The sequence below is a fragment of the Chiloscyllium plagiosum genome, chromosome 10 (assembly GCF_004010195.1).
Source record: "Chiloscyllium plagiosum isolate BGI_BamShark_2017 chromosome 10, ASM401019v2, whole genome shotgun sequence".
In the NCBI taxonomy this organism is placed as follows: domain Eukaryota; kingdom Metazoa; phylum Chordata; class Chondrichthyes; order Orectolobiformes; family Hemiscylliidae; genus Chiloscyllium; species Chiloscyllium plagiosum.
Window position 1 is genome coordinate 31,500,909 of NC_057719.1, and position 14,850 is coordinate 31,515,758.

At 41.3% G+C, this 14,850-nt stretch overlaps 1 protein-coding gene across 7 annotated transcripts in view; it reads left to right on the forward strand.

The window, feature by feature from the left end:
- The window catches only part of fancm (FA complementation group M), a 172,992-nt gene that overhangs the window by 114,345 nt on the left and 43,797 nt on the right, over positions 1-14,850 (forward strand). For all 7 annotated transcript variants that reach the window (XM_043697329.1, XM_043697330.1, XM_043697328.1 and 4 more), the window contains 2 exons: positions 12,567-12,649; positions 14,362-14,427. In XM_043697329.1, the coding sequence (XP_043553264.1) occupies positions 12,567-12,649; positions 14,362-14,427 (149 nt within the window). The remainder of the gene's footprint in view (positions 1-12,566; positions 12,650-14,361; positions 14,428-14,850) is intronic.

Consider the following 14,850-nt stretch of genomic DNA (forward strand, 5'->3'; position numbering starts at 1 on the left):
TCTAATTTGAACAAATTGGGGAGAAACTAACGATTTCAAGGCGAGAAACACAGTCCATTGCTGCCTTTGGGAAGATGGGCAAGGCTGGAACCAAGAGGATGGAGGTTCAGTGACCTGGCTGGTTGAACTATGGTGCTTGATTGACTGACTAATTTTTGAAGGATGAGAAGGGGGTGTGCATCTTGGTCATCATTACTGAGGCCACATTTGTGACATTGATTAGTGCCAATTCAGAACTGTTCCAAAGGCAAGAAACTTAATTGGTGAGATTTAAACACAGAATTGAGAGAAATTTCGTTAAAGGTCTGAGAGGTGACTCTGTTCTCATTGAGAAAGGTGTTTGTAAATGGGATGGCTGGTGGTGGTTTAACCTGAGGGTTGTCATGACATGGGTAAGGGGAAAAATTGATGAGAGTCCTTCGTTGTAACCTCAGTTGAACGCATATTGTTGACATTACTGCATTGTAAACGAGTTGTCAAGCGAACCTGGCTAACCAACCTCCTCTATTTCTAAAGAATGTGTACTTCACACAACATGTTTGTAAATAATACAATATTTACTACAGTCATTGATTTTATTTGAGTTACTCAACTGCTGCCTTCAAACCAGGGCTTTTGTTAGCTTGCTGATTTATTGTTTATTTAATGTGAAATAAAATGTTATTTCTTTGTTAAAGTCCCATAGCCTTTGGAGTTGATCACAATAGTTTAATGAACTAGCCACTGAGACACAGGTGTAATAGTTTTCATTCCATGGAAATATCTGCTGGTTCATAAACTTTAAGTACCTTTATTGTTCTGTTTCATCCTTTCTGCTTAATTTTACAAACTTTGCCAAGACTTGTTTGTCTTAATGAAAGTAAACTGCATATCCTTATTGAAAGTAAAGAAGGTTATCTAAAGTCATAGAGTCATAGAAATGTACGGCAAGGAAAAAGACCCTTCTGTTCAACTCGTCCATGCCGACCAGTTATCCCAACTCAATCTAGCCCCACCTGCCAGCACCCAGCTCGTATCACTCCAAACCCTTCCTATTCATATATACCCATTCAGATGCCTTTTAAATGTTGCAACTGTACTTGCCTCCACCACTTCCTCTGGCAGCCCATTCCATGCACACACCACCCTCTGAGTGAAAAAGTTGCCCCTTGAGTCTCTTTGATACCTTTCCCCTCTCACCCTAAACTTATGCCTTCTAGTTTTGGACTCCCCCAACCCAGGGAAAGGACCTTGTCCATTTATCCTATCCATGCCCCTCATGATCTTATAAACCTCTATAAGGTCACCCCTCAGCCTCTGACACTGTAGGAAAAACAGCCCAAGCCTATTCAACCTCTCCCTATAGCTCAAATCCTCCAACCCTGGCAACATCCTTGTAAATCTTTTCTGAACCCTTTCACGTTTCACAACATCCTTCCAATAGGAAGGATACCAGAATTGCATGCAATATTCCAAAAGTGGCCTTACCAATGTCCTGTACAGATGCAACATGACCTCTCAACTCCTGTACTTAATACTCTGACCAATAAAGGAAAGCATACCAAACGCCTCCTTCACTATCCGATCTACCTGCAACTCTACTTTTAGGAAGCTATGAACCTGCACTCCAAGGTCTCTTTGTTCAGCAACACTCCCTAGGGCCGTACTATTAAGTGTATAAGTCCTGCTAAGATTTGCTTCCCCAAAATGTAGCACCTCGTATTTATCTAAATTAAACTCCATTTGCCAGTCCACAGCCCACTGGCCCATCTGATCAAGACCCCTTTGTAATCTGAGGTAACCTTCTTTGCTGTCCACTACACCTCCAATTCTGGTGTTATCTGTAAACTTACTAACTGTACCTCCTATGTTCATATCCAAATCATTTATATAAATGATGAAAAGTAGAGGACCCAGCACCAATCCTTGTGGCACTCCACTGGTCACAGGCCTCCAGTCTGAAAAACATCCCTCCACCACCCCCTCTGTCATCTACCTTGAAGCCAGTTCTGTATCCAAATGGCTAGTTCTCCCTGTATTGAATGAGATCTAACCTTGCTAACCAGTCTCCCATGGGGAATCTTGTTGAACGACATACTGAAGTCCATACAGATCACATCTAACGCCCTGCCCTCATCAATCCTCTTTGATACTTCTTTAAGAAACTCAATCATGAGACATGATTTCCCACACACAAAGCCATGTTGACTATCCCTAATCAGTCCTTGCCTTTCCAAATACATGTGCATCCTGTCCCTCAGGCTTCCCTCCCACAACTTGCCCACCACTGACATCAGCCTCACTGGTCTATAATTCCCAGGCTTGTCCTTGCCATCTTTCTTAAATAGTGGCACCACTTGTGACTATCGATTATACAAATATTTCAGTAAGAGCCCCAGCAATCACTTCCCGAGCATCCCACAGAGTTCTAGGGTGCACCTGATCAGGTCTTGGGGATTTATCCACTTTTATACATTTCAGGACATCTAGCACTTCCTCTTCTGTAATATGGACATTTTTTAAGATGTCACTATCTAATTCCCTATGTTCTATATCTTCCATGTCCTTTTCCACAGTAAATACTGACGCAAAATACTCGTTTAGTATTTCCCCCATTGCCAGCGGCTCCAGACAAAGGTGGACTTGCTGATCTTTGAGGGCCCCTATTCTCTCCCTAGTTACCTTTTTGTCCTTAATGTATTTGTAAAAACCCTTTGGATTCTCCTTAACCCTATTTGCCAAAGCTATCTCATGACCCTTTTTTGCCGTCCTAATTTCCCTCTTGAGTATACTCCTACTGGCTTTATACTCTTCTAAGGATTCTCTCATTCTCTCTTGTCTACACCTGACATATGCTTCCTTCTTTTTCTTAACCGGACCCTCAAATTTCTCTAGTTATCCAGCATGCTCTACACCTACCAGCCTTTCCTTTCACCCTAACTGGAATATACTGTCTCTGGACTCTAGTTACCTAATTTCTGAAGGCTTCCCATTTTCCAGCCATCCCTTTACCTGCGAACATTTGCCCCCAATCAGCTTTTGAGAGTTCTTGCCTAATTCCGTCAAAATTAGCCTTCCGCCAATTTAGAGCTTCAACTTTTATATCCACTCTCTTATTTTCCATCACTATTTTAAAACTAATTGATTTATTGTCCCAAAGTGCTCCCCCACTGACACCTCAGTCACTGTCCTGCCTTATTTCCCAAGAGTAGGTCAGGTGTTGCACCTTCTGTAGTTGTTACATCCACATACTGAATCAGAAAAATTTCTTGTACGCACATAGCAAATTCCTCGCCATTTCAACCCTTAACATTATCGCAGTCCCATAGTTTGGAAAGTTCAAAATCCCTTACCATAACACCCTATTATTCTAACAGATAACTGAAATCTCCTTACAAATTTGTTTCTCAATTTCCCACCGACTATTGGGGGTCTATAATACAACCTCAGGAAGTTGATCAACCCTTTCTTGTTTCTCAGTTACACCCAACTAACTTTCCTGGATGTATCTTTGGGAGCATCCTCCCTCAGTACGGCTGTAATGCTATCCCTTCTCAAAAATGCCACTCCCTCTCCTATCTTGCTTCCCTTTCTGTCCTTCCTATAGCATTTGTTTCCTGGAATATTAAGCTGCCCCCCTGAGCCACGTTTCAGTAATTGCTATGATATCCCAGTCCCATGTTCCTAACCATGCCCTGAGTTTTTCTGCCTTCCTTGTTAGGCTTCTTGCATTGAAATAAATGCAGTTTAATTTATCAGTCCTACCTTGTTCTCTGCTTTGTCCCTACCTGCCTTGACTATTTGACTCGTCTTTGTTCTCAACTGTACCCGTCTCATATTGATTTCTTCCTCACTATCTCCCTGGGTCCCACTCCTGCACCTTACTAGTTTAAATCCTCCTGAGTAGCTCTAGCAAATCTCCCTGCCAGTATATTATTCCCTTCCAATTCAGGTGCAATCCATCCTTCTTGAACAGGTCACTTTTACCCCAGAAGAGATTCCAATGATTCAAAAATGTGAATCCTTCTCCCATACATCAGCTCCTCAGTCATGCATTCATCTGCTCTATCCACCTATTCCTACCCTCACTAGCTCGTAGCACCGGGAGTAATCCAGATATTACTATTCTCGAGGACCTCTTTGAATTCCTGCCTAACTCTGTATTCTCTTTTCAGAATCTCATCCTTTTTCCTTTCCTGTCTGGTTGGCTCCAATGTGTACAATGACCTCCTGCTGGTCCCTCTCTCCCTTGAGACCATTCTGCACCGTATCTGACACATTCTTGATCCTTACAAAGAGATTTTGATCAATTGAGTCAAAGGTCGGCACTTTTTTCTTTGGAGCGTAGGAGGTTGAGGGGTGACATTATTGAGGTTTATAAAATCATGAGCGGCAAAGATAAAGTGAATATCTAGGATCTTTTCCCTAGGATGGGGGAGTTTTAAAGTTGTGGGCATATTTATAAGGTGAGAGGAGAAAGATTTTAAAAGAACATGGGGGTGGGGAGCGCAACGTCTTTGTGCGTGGAATGAATTGACAGAGAAAATGGTTCGTGCAGAACCATTACAACATTTAAAAGACTTTTGGACAAGTTCATGAATAGGAAATGTTTAGAGGGATACGGACCAAGTGCAGGCTGGTGGTACTAGTTTAATTGGTGTACTTGGTCAGATTGGACTGGTTGGACCAAAGATTTCCTTGCTGTGTAATTATGATGCTATGAAACCTTTAAATAGCTGGAGAATAGCTTCATGTTGATGTCCAGTGAGAATAGTCATAAATTAATAGTAACTCACTTGTGAAGTCAAATAAAAGCTGGAGTTATTTGTGAAGTCAAATAAATGCAGCATTTTAAATATTCAAACTTGCTTTGCATTCCAGTGAGGTATAATTATACTGTAAAAAGAAACATGCATTACAAATAATATGTGCATTTTGTTCATATTTAGAAGGAAACATTCATTTCTGTCTTCTCCTTATGATTGATCCATGTTAATTAATATGTTTCTGTCAACATTAGAAATCAAAAGAAGATTAAGCCCAGGGTGCTTTTGCTCTCCATATGAAAATACTAAAACTTAAAAGTATGATTTGAAGGTTTTTTTTGATTTATTCATTTTGTGGGATGTAGGCAATGCTGGCTGGTCAACATTTATGGCCCATCCCTAGTGGCCCTTGAGAAGGTGGTAGTGAGCTGCCTTCTTGAACTGCTGCAGTCCACTTGCTGTGGGTTGACCTACCATGTCATCAGGGAGGGAATTTCAGGATTTTTGACTCAGCGACAGTGAGGGAATAGTGATATATTTCCAAGTCAGGATGATGATTGGCTTGGAGGCGAACTTGAAGGTGGTGGTGTTCTTGAATATCTGTTGCCCTTGTCCTTCTAGATGGAAGTTGTTATGGACTAGGCCAGACCACCCCCCTCCCCACAAAGCCTTACAAGAAGGTAGCCCAGACCCTAACTTTACTAGTTGTTTAAGCAAGTGTAAGGTGGGTATTCCAAGACAGAATCAGTTGGTCAAACCACTTAGTTTTAAACAAAACAGAATGTATTTATAAAATTACCAAATGAAACACAAAGAACAAAAACAGAATATCAAATAACTTATCCGAAAACCCAACAAATCATCACTCTTAATGATGCTGTTCGAAAATACTTGCAACAGTCTCCATAAACACCCCTTGGCACAAAAGGTAAAATCAAACACAAGTTCTTACAAGATGGGAGTCAGTGAAAGAGAACCAGCCTGAGCTTGCTTTCGAATTCCAGCAGAGTTTCTACACAACTATTTCTAAAAGAAACCAAACCAGAGAAAAACTGAGCTGGGAAAACTTGAAAGCTTTCTGCCTGCGGCAGTATCTGTTAGCTGTAAACAAGTTGGCCTTAAAACCCATCCAAACTCAGACTTTTCAGAACTTGTGTTTTTACGACCTCTTGAAGAAAAAACCAAGGACAACCTAACCTTGTTAAAGGAGCAGCTTCATCACGAAGTGGTCATGAGTTTGGGCGGTGCTGTGTGAGGACCTTTGGTGAATTTCTGCAGTGCATCTTGTAGATCCTGCTGCTACTGAGCATTGGTAGTGGAGGGAGTGGATGCTTATAAGGCTACATATGAGTCAAGTGGCTGCTTTGTCCTGAATGGAGTCAAACTTCTTGAGTGTTGTGGGGACAGCACTCATCCAGGCAAGTGAGGAGTATTCCATCACACTCCTGAATTGAGGCTTGTAGGTGATGAGGAGTTAGGTGAGTTACTCGCCACAGTATTCCTGGCCTCTGACCAGCTCTTGTAGCTGTTGTATTTATGTGGTGAGTTCAGTTGAGTTTCTGATTAATGATAACGTGCATGATGTTGATAGTGCGGGATTCGGTGTTGGTAATACCATTGAACATCAAGGGGCGGTTGTTAGGTTGTCTTTTGTTAGTGATGGTCATAGCCTAGCACTTGTGTGGCACAAATGATACTTGCCACTGGTTAGTCTCAGCCTAGATATTGTCCAGAGCTTGTATTTGGACATGGATCGCTTCAGTGTCTGAGGAGTCGCGAATGGTGCTGAACATTGTGCAGTCATCAACGAACATCCCTACTTCTGACGTTATGATGGTGGGAAAGTCATTGAGGCAGCTGAGGATGTTTGGGCCTAGAACACTATCCTGAGGAACTCCTGCAGAAATGTCCTGGAGCTGAGATGACTAATCTCCAGTAATCGCAACCATCTTCCTATGTGTCAGGTATGACTCTAACCTCCAGAGAGTTTTCCCTGTGATACTCAGTGATTCTAGTTTTGCTAGACCTCCATAATGCCACACCTGGTCAAACGTAGCCTTGATGCCAAGGGCTGTTTGTTCGTTTTTGAACCAAAGTTGTCAGGAGCTGAATGGCCGTGGCAGAACCCAAACTGGGCATCACTGGTTTGTTCAATTCAGTTGCATGACACTGTAATCATTTGCAATAAATTCTGTGTCTTATAATCCTGCTCCACAGCTACCTGATGAAGGAGCAGCACCTCGAAAGTTAGTACTTCCAAATAAACCTGTTGGAATATAACCTGGTGTTATGTGATTTTTTTACTGTGTTCCCCCAGTCCAACACCGGCACATCCACACCATCACTATGCAAGTTATTGCTGAGCAGGTATTGTTTGATAGCACTGTTGATGAAACTTTCCATCCCTTTTACTGATGATTGACAGTAGACTGATCGGGCAGTAATTGGCTGGGTTGAATTTGTCCTTCTTTTTATGTACTTGGGTAGTTATCCACATTGTCGAGTAGATGCCAGTGTTGTAACTGTATTCGAAGAGTTTGACTAGGGGAACGGCAAGTTCTGGAGAATAAGTCTTTAGGATTATTGCCGGAATGTTGTAGCCTTTGCAGTATCCAGTGCCTCCAAGTGTTTTTTGATGTCACATGGAGTAAATTGAATTGGCTGAAGAACCTGGTATCTATAATGCAGGGACTATTGGATGGGGACCGAGATGGATCATTCACTCGGCACTTCTGGCTGTAGATTATTGCAAAATCTTCAGCCTTATCTTTTGCACTGATGTACTGGGCTCTTCTGTCACTGAGTTTAGGGATATTTATAAAGATGCCTCTTCCAGTGAGTTGTTTAATCATTCATCACCATTCATGACTGGATGTGGCAGGACTGCAGAGCTTAGATCTGGTCCGTTGGTTGTGGGATCGCGTGGCTCTCTCTATTACTTACTGCTTATATTTTTTGGTATGCAAGTAGTCCTGTTTGGTGGCTTCACCAGGTTGACTCCTCATCTTCAGGTATGCTGGTGCTGGTTCTGGCATGCCCTCATGTACTCTTTGTTGAACCAGTGTTCATTCCCTGGCTTGACATTCATGCTTGAATGGGGAATATGCTGGGTCATGAATTAGAATTTGCGATGGAGTACAATGCTGCTGCTGTTAATGACCCACAGCACCTCCATGGATGCTCAGTCTTGAGTTGCTGGATATCTTTGAAGCGTGTCCCATTTGTCTCAACAAGAACTGTTGCTCTTACCGATACTATCATGGACAGATGCATCTGCAGCTGGCAGATTGGTAAGGATGAAGTCAAGTATGTTTTTCCCTCACCACCTGTCCCAGCCCTAGTCTAGCAACTATGTCTTTCAGGACCCGATCAGCTCAATCAGTAGTACTTCTGCCGAGCTACTCTTAATGGTGGACATTGAAATCCCCTACCCAGAATACATTGTGTGTATTCCTCAGTGCTAACCTCAGTGCTTCCCCCAAATGTTGTTCAACATGGAGGAGTATCGATTCATCGTCTGAGGAAGGATGGTACGTGCTAATCAGCAGGAGGGTTCCTTGCCCACGTTTAACTTGAAGCCATAAGACCTCATGATGTTCCAGAGTCAATGTTGAAGACTCACCGAGCAACTACCTCCTGACTGTGTAGCACTGTGTGGCCACCTCTGCTGGATCTGCCTTGCAGGTGAGACAGGATATATCCAGGGATGGTGATGGTGGTATCTGTGACATTTTCTCTCAGGCATGATTCTGTGAGTATGACTATGTCAGGCTATTGTTTACCAGTCAATGAGAAAGCTATCCCAATTTTGGCACTAGACTCCAGATGTTAGGAGAACTTTGCAGGGTCAACAAGGCCATTTCTGCCACTGTCTTTTTCGGTGCCTAGGTGGATGTCAGGTGATTCTATGGTTTCATTTCTTTGAGACCTTGTAATTCGTACAACCGAATGGCTTGCTGGGCCATTTCAGAAGGCGGTTGAGAGTCAATCACATTGTTGTGGGTTTGGAGTTCCATGTAGGCCAGAGCAGACGAGGATGGCAAATTTCCTTCCCTTAAGGACATTTGTGAACCAGATGGGATTTTCTGACAGTTGGCATTGATTTCACGGTCATCAGTGAATGTTTTTTTTATATAGATATTTTTATTAGAAATTTAACATTTTTACAAGTTTACAAAAATAAACAAAACTTCAGATATAAACATTGATATACAATTAGCTCAAATATACAATATCCAAAATTTAACAAAAAAAACAAAAAAAAAACAAAAAATAAGAAAAAATAACAAACAAAACTCAACTATCTACTAATCTAACCTACAACTAACCAGAGTGTATATTTAAGTCTCTTACGTGCTCGGAATGTGTTAACATCAGATGTAATAAAACCCGTATTCGTGCGGAATTCCTCCCCCCGAGGGGCCCCGGATCAGCCAGGTTTGTAATCTCAATTAAATAAAAGCCCTTGTTAGGATAGCCGAAATATCTGTATTTATGTAATTCAAGAAGGGCTGCCATATTTTATAAAATAATTCGGTCTTTCTGTGCACCATATTTGTAAGGAAGTCAAGGGGAACACATTCCATAATTAATCTGTGCCAATTGAAAGTCCAGGGGGCCCTCAGCGGCTTGTTGCTTTTTAAAGAGGGAATGTATTTACAATGCTTTAGTCTTGATTATATTTGTAACTTCAACCTTTTAATTTTTAAATAAGGCACTCTGCTATCTATAGATCACTATAACTCTACTCACAGAAACTGATGCTGCTGATCGTCCAAAGTCTCTAACATACAGAAGTGTTGTCCAGTTGGTCTTCAATTAGTTTTCTAAAGATCTATCTCAAAGACTTTGGAGACTTGTATGTTTTAAATAGCCAGTGCTGCAAACCACATGGTGATTTTACGTTGATCAGGACATTTTACTTGTAACATAAATAAAACTGGACATAATTAAAAATCACACAACACCAGGTTATAGTCCAACAGGTTTAATTGGAAGTACACTAGCTTTCGGAGCGACACTCCTTCATCAGGTGATAGCACTACCACCTGATGAAGGAGCGTCGCTCCGAAAGCTGGTGTGCTTCCAATTAAACCTGTTGGACTATAACCTGGTGTTGTGTGATTTTTAACTTTGTACACCCCAGTCCAACACCAGCATCTCCAAATCAAAACTGGACATAGGTATCGAGGCACTAAAGAATCCAGCAAGTATTTCTGACAACTAATGATTACGTGCATAATTTACTCTCTTCAGAGTCTAGGATAGCATTAGCTATTAAGCTGCAAACACCAGCATCCTTCCTGTGATCCCAAAATAAGATGGAATGAGATCTTTATCCTCCAGGCACATGTTATGATACAGTATACTGACTGTGACATATAACAGTACTGAAACCTCCACAAAGTCAGCTGTGGAAGCACCACATTTGCTGAGAAAATCCTGCAATTTTGCTTCAGACAATGTAACATCTCAACTTCAAAACTACACATCTGCATCAAAACAACAGAGACTGAACTTGGCAATTTTTATTGAATACTCATTTTTATCTTCGTCTGTAATTAATAATTGTGTGCATGTGAATAGTGTATTATCATTACTAACCTCCAGAATAAGTGTGTAGGTTATTTAAAAGTGAATTTCTCCAGCTATGAGTAAGAAATATACATACCTACATACAAAACCATTGATCACGGGCAATGAGGGAGGAGCCACTTTAAAACTTTACATGACACAAGAGTCCAACTGAGTGGTTCAAAAATTTAAAAGGGATTGGGACAGAAAGTATTGAAAGATCTTCCAAGGACACATACAGAGCCGGACCTCAGTGTAGCCTGTTCTTTTAAATACACAACTGGCCACAGACTCCTAATATTTCAAGTTTTGAATTAAAGTAACTAAATCCCGAGTTTGTCAGGGATCATTTGTTAATTTCCTGTCTGAAGGAAGAGAGCAGAGAACTGTTCACTTTCATCGTCTGTTTGCTGAGTGAGAAGTAAGATCAGTTCTATCCACATTTGTACAAGCTTTAGACTAGTGTAATACCAAACCAGACTAAAAGTGCCACCACCCAGGTCAGGAATCTCTGACATATAATTTATTTATCGTCAAGAAGGATTTAATCAAAGCAAAGTAAATTTGGACCTTAACACTTGTTCATAAATTCACATTTTATCTCTAAACTAAAGCTTCATAATGATTTGGATTCGTCTCATCTCCTCTAATATATCTCTATGTCCACCTCCTGAAAGTACACACAAGGAATGTGTGAAAACACACCACTCCAAAAAAAACCCCGCTCCTATAGACAGAGGTAAAATTGAATAAGGTAACCACCTCCCCCCACCAACATTAACCAAATCCCCCAGCTTTTATATGTATATACACACACATATGCATACATCCCTCATATATACATAAAATAATAACAGAAAACAACCCCACCGGGGGGGATAAAATCAAATCCCTCTCCCCACCCCCCATGATAATATTAAACAGTAAGGTAAGAGAAAAAAAAAGGGGGGATATAAACCAAAGTGGGGGGAAAGGCAAACCAACATCCATTATGTCTTACAGTTTATCTAAGAGAGTCCAAGAATTCCTTAGCCTTTTCTGGTGATCCGAAGTTATATACGGATCCTTCATGGTTAAAGCATAACGTCGCTGGGTAGCGTAAGGAGTACTGAATATTTAAGTCCCTTAAACGCTTCTTCGCCTCGTCGAATGCCTTCCTCTTTTGAACCAGAGCCGGGGAAATGTCCTGAAATAGCATGATCTTGGATCCTTTATAGATCATAGCTTGGGGGTCTTTTCTGAGATTTCTAGAGGCTTCTAGAAGTATTTGCCTCTCCTTGTAGCTCTGCAGCCGGAACAGGACCGGGCGTGGGCGCTGGTTCGAGCCGGGCCCGCATATTGCGACCCGGTAGGCTCATTCCACCCTTATGGCCTGATCCAGCTTGCAGATTTAAAAGCTGTGGCAGCCACTGCTGGAGGAATGCTGTAAGCTGGCCTTCCTCTTCCCGTTCGGGAAGGCCCAGCAAACGAATATTTTTTCGACGACCTCGATTATCGAGGTCGTCAATATGATTTTCCAAGGTCCGAACTCGCTGCTCGAGAGTCCGGACCTGATCCACGGTCGATTGATGGTAGTTTCGGAGGTTGCGGCCTTTAACTCCGCCCCTCCGACTCGGCACTCGATTTCTTGGATTTCTTGGTCGTGCTTCTGCAGCGCGGCCGAGAGCGAGTCCCAATGATTTCTGGATTCTGCAATAAAGGCATCGATCTTCGAATCCAGCTTGGAAATCATTTCTGCAAGGCTTGTCACTGTAGGTAAGTCCCACGGGGCGGCTGTGGACGCCTCTGCTGCAGCTGGAGAGGATGGGGGAGGGGTCCTGCTTGCTGAGAGCTGCGGGCTCCCTTCCCTTTAGTCATTTTTACTTAGGATCAAATTGTTTAAATGTAATATTACACAACTAATTAAATTTCACAACTTTTATAGATGATTTGGTGAGCGTGGTAGGGGGTGGGTGACCCACTGTACCCAAGTCTTGGGAGGAGCACTATAGACTCAGTCTTGCTGGGTCGCCGCCATCTTGGATCCCATCAGTGGATTCTTAATTCCAGATTTATTTTTTTCTTTATTGAATTCAAATTCCACCATTTGCCGTGCTGGGATTCAAACCTGGGACCCCACAACATTGTCTGGGTTTGTGGATTAATAGTGTAGTGATAATACCACGAGGCCTTACCTTTCTGTGATTATTTCCAGGATATTTATTAATTAACTGTTTCTGATTTATGGGAAAATGTTGCTTTCCTCAGGTGGGTGCAACAGTGAGAGTGAGGATGAAGTTATCAGAAGACCTTATAAAAGAATTAAAGTTGGTGTTCTGGAATCGCCTGAAGTGAGTACATTATTTGATAACTGGCATTGAAATACACTGTTGTACAGGATAATTCAAATGCATTTTTATAATGTCAAAACTTGATTAAGATGAATGTAACTTCTTTTAAACCAAGACTGTGTATGAAAGTGCTTTGGGTGCTACAAATTTATAGTTCTAAGTGTGATGCTGGAACGTCTACACTCACCGATCATCAAACCTATGATAGACAAGAACATCCTTCAGCTGTAGTACCTAGGGAGCGTAGAGTGTAGGTGCACTCAAGCTGCCTTCGGAGAAAATTGATTTGGAGCAATAGGAACAGGTTTCATTTGAAATGGCCTACCTCCTTCAGATTGCTAAGAGGCAGGACTTGGTTTCATCTTCTGGAGAGAGATTTCAAAGGATGTTAAAAACCAGCAACCTACACCTTTCTTTGCAAAAACATAACACCTATTTGTGTATTTGCTCCCACAATAGCTAACTGTGACGATGCACAGGACAGGTTTTTTGATGATCTGCACCATATCCTATAATCAATTCTTATAGCTGGCAAAATTATCCTTCTACTCAATTTTATTGCTAGTTTTGGATATTGGCTAGTTTTGGGTAGACATCCTTGTTCAATACTAAGTAGAAAAGGAAATCTTGAATGGATCTTTGCTGTTTCAGTTGTGTGCCAAGTATAATCTCTCAATGACCAGGAGTGACCCTCTGAACTTGTCAGACATTCAGCTGAATTATGTGCCTTTTACTCTGTTGATCTGCTTTTTCCCAAATCTCTACCAGTAGGCTGATGACCACGTCTTGCAATTTATTTCTACTAAAGTCTTGCCTAACGAAACAAAATCTAGCATTTTCAATTTGGGCAAGTTGAAATTTCCAAGCATTACAGCCCTTAGCAGATTAATGGTTTCCACAATCCTTTGAATGAATAATGTTTTGAGATTTTATTTTGAGATGTTCTAACTCTAGTGTTAATATTGTTTGTAATGGTTCTGAATTCTTCTATCAGAAAATAATTTCTCTGTCTTATCAGATTATTTTATTTTAAAATCCTTAATTATATCACCTTTCAAACTCAACTTAATGCAGTTGTTAAGTCCCTTTATACTATTATACTATGAATTGGTGCTCTACCCTTCACCGTCCAACACATTCTTTATAAAATGTGGTATTTAACATTAAGCACATATTCGAGATATTGTTTGATGAAGTTTTTGGCAGCTGAAGCTTTACTGCACCTTGGGTGAGGCAGGGAAAGATTAATTAAATTATATGAAATGGTGATATTAAATCATTTAAATGTAGGTATATTTATGTTCATAATAGCACATTTAAAGGAAAACTGGAAGTTGGAAATATTTACAGCTGTGATGTACAGAACAATGAGGCTGCACTACATTGCCCTATGTTACCAGAACTGTTGGTAGTTTGAGGACTTGATGCTGTTGAACGGCACTTCCTTCACAAAGTTAGAAAGACCCTTATGACATCAATTGAGATAGATGCTTTTTACCTTTCTTTCCATTTGCCATTGGAATGTGACCAATGGAAACTAAAGGAATAGGTCAAAAGACCCCCAATGACCAGACAGTGAAAAAGAATAATTAAATTGAATTTGAAACTGTTTAGTATGTACAATTGAAATTCCTGCCTGTGCTGTTTGTAATGAGCAATGGTGATTAGTAGTCATAAATTTTTAATTTTTACCTAAATGTTCTATGTTACAGGTAACTCTAACCTATGAGCACAACTCTCCTGTTTTACCCAACTGGAAAGCCAGGAAAATGCTTAATGTATGTAAATAATTTAATTCTAGGGGAACATATAGTATATATATCTGTTTAATAGGTTTGAAATGGTACTGGGATTTGAGCTGAAAATGTGTTGCTGGAAAAGCGCAGCAGGTCAGGCAGCATCCAGGGAACAGGAGAATCGACGTTTCGGGCATAAGTCCTTCTTCAGGAATGAGGAAAGTTTGTCCAGCAGGTTAAGATAAAAGGTAGGGAGGAGGGACTTGGGGGAGGGGTGTTGGAAATGTGATAGGTGGAAAGAGGTCAAGGTGAGGGTGATAGGTCGGAGTGGGATGGGGGCGGAGAGGTCAGGAAGAAGATTGCAGGTTAGGAAGGTGGTGCTGAATTCGATGGATTTGACTGAGACAAGGTGGGGGGAGGGGAAATGAGGAAACTGGTGAAATCCGAGTTCATCCCTTGTGGTTG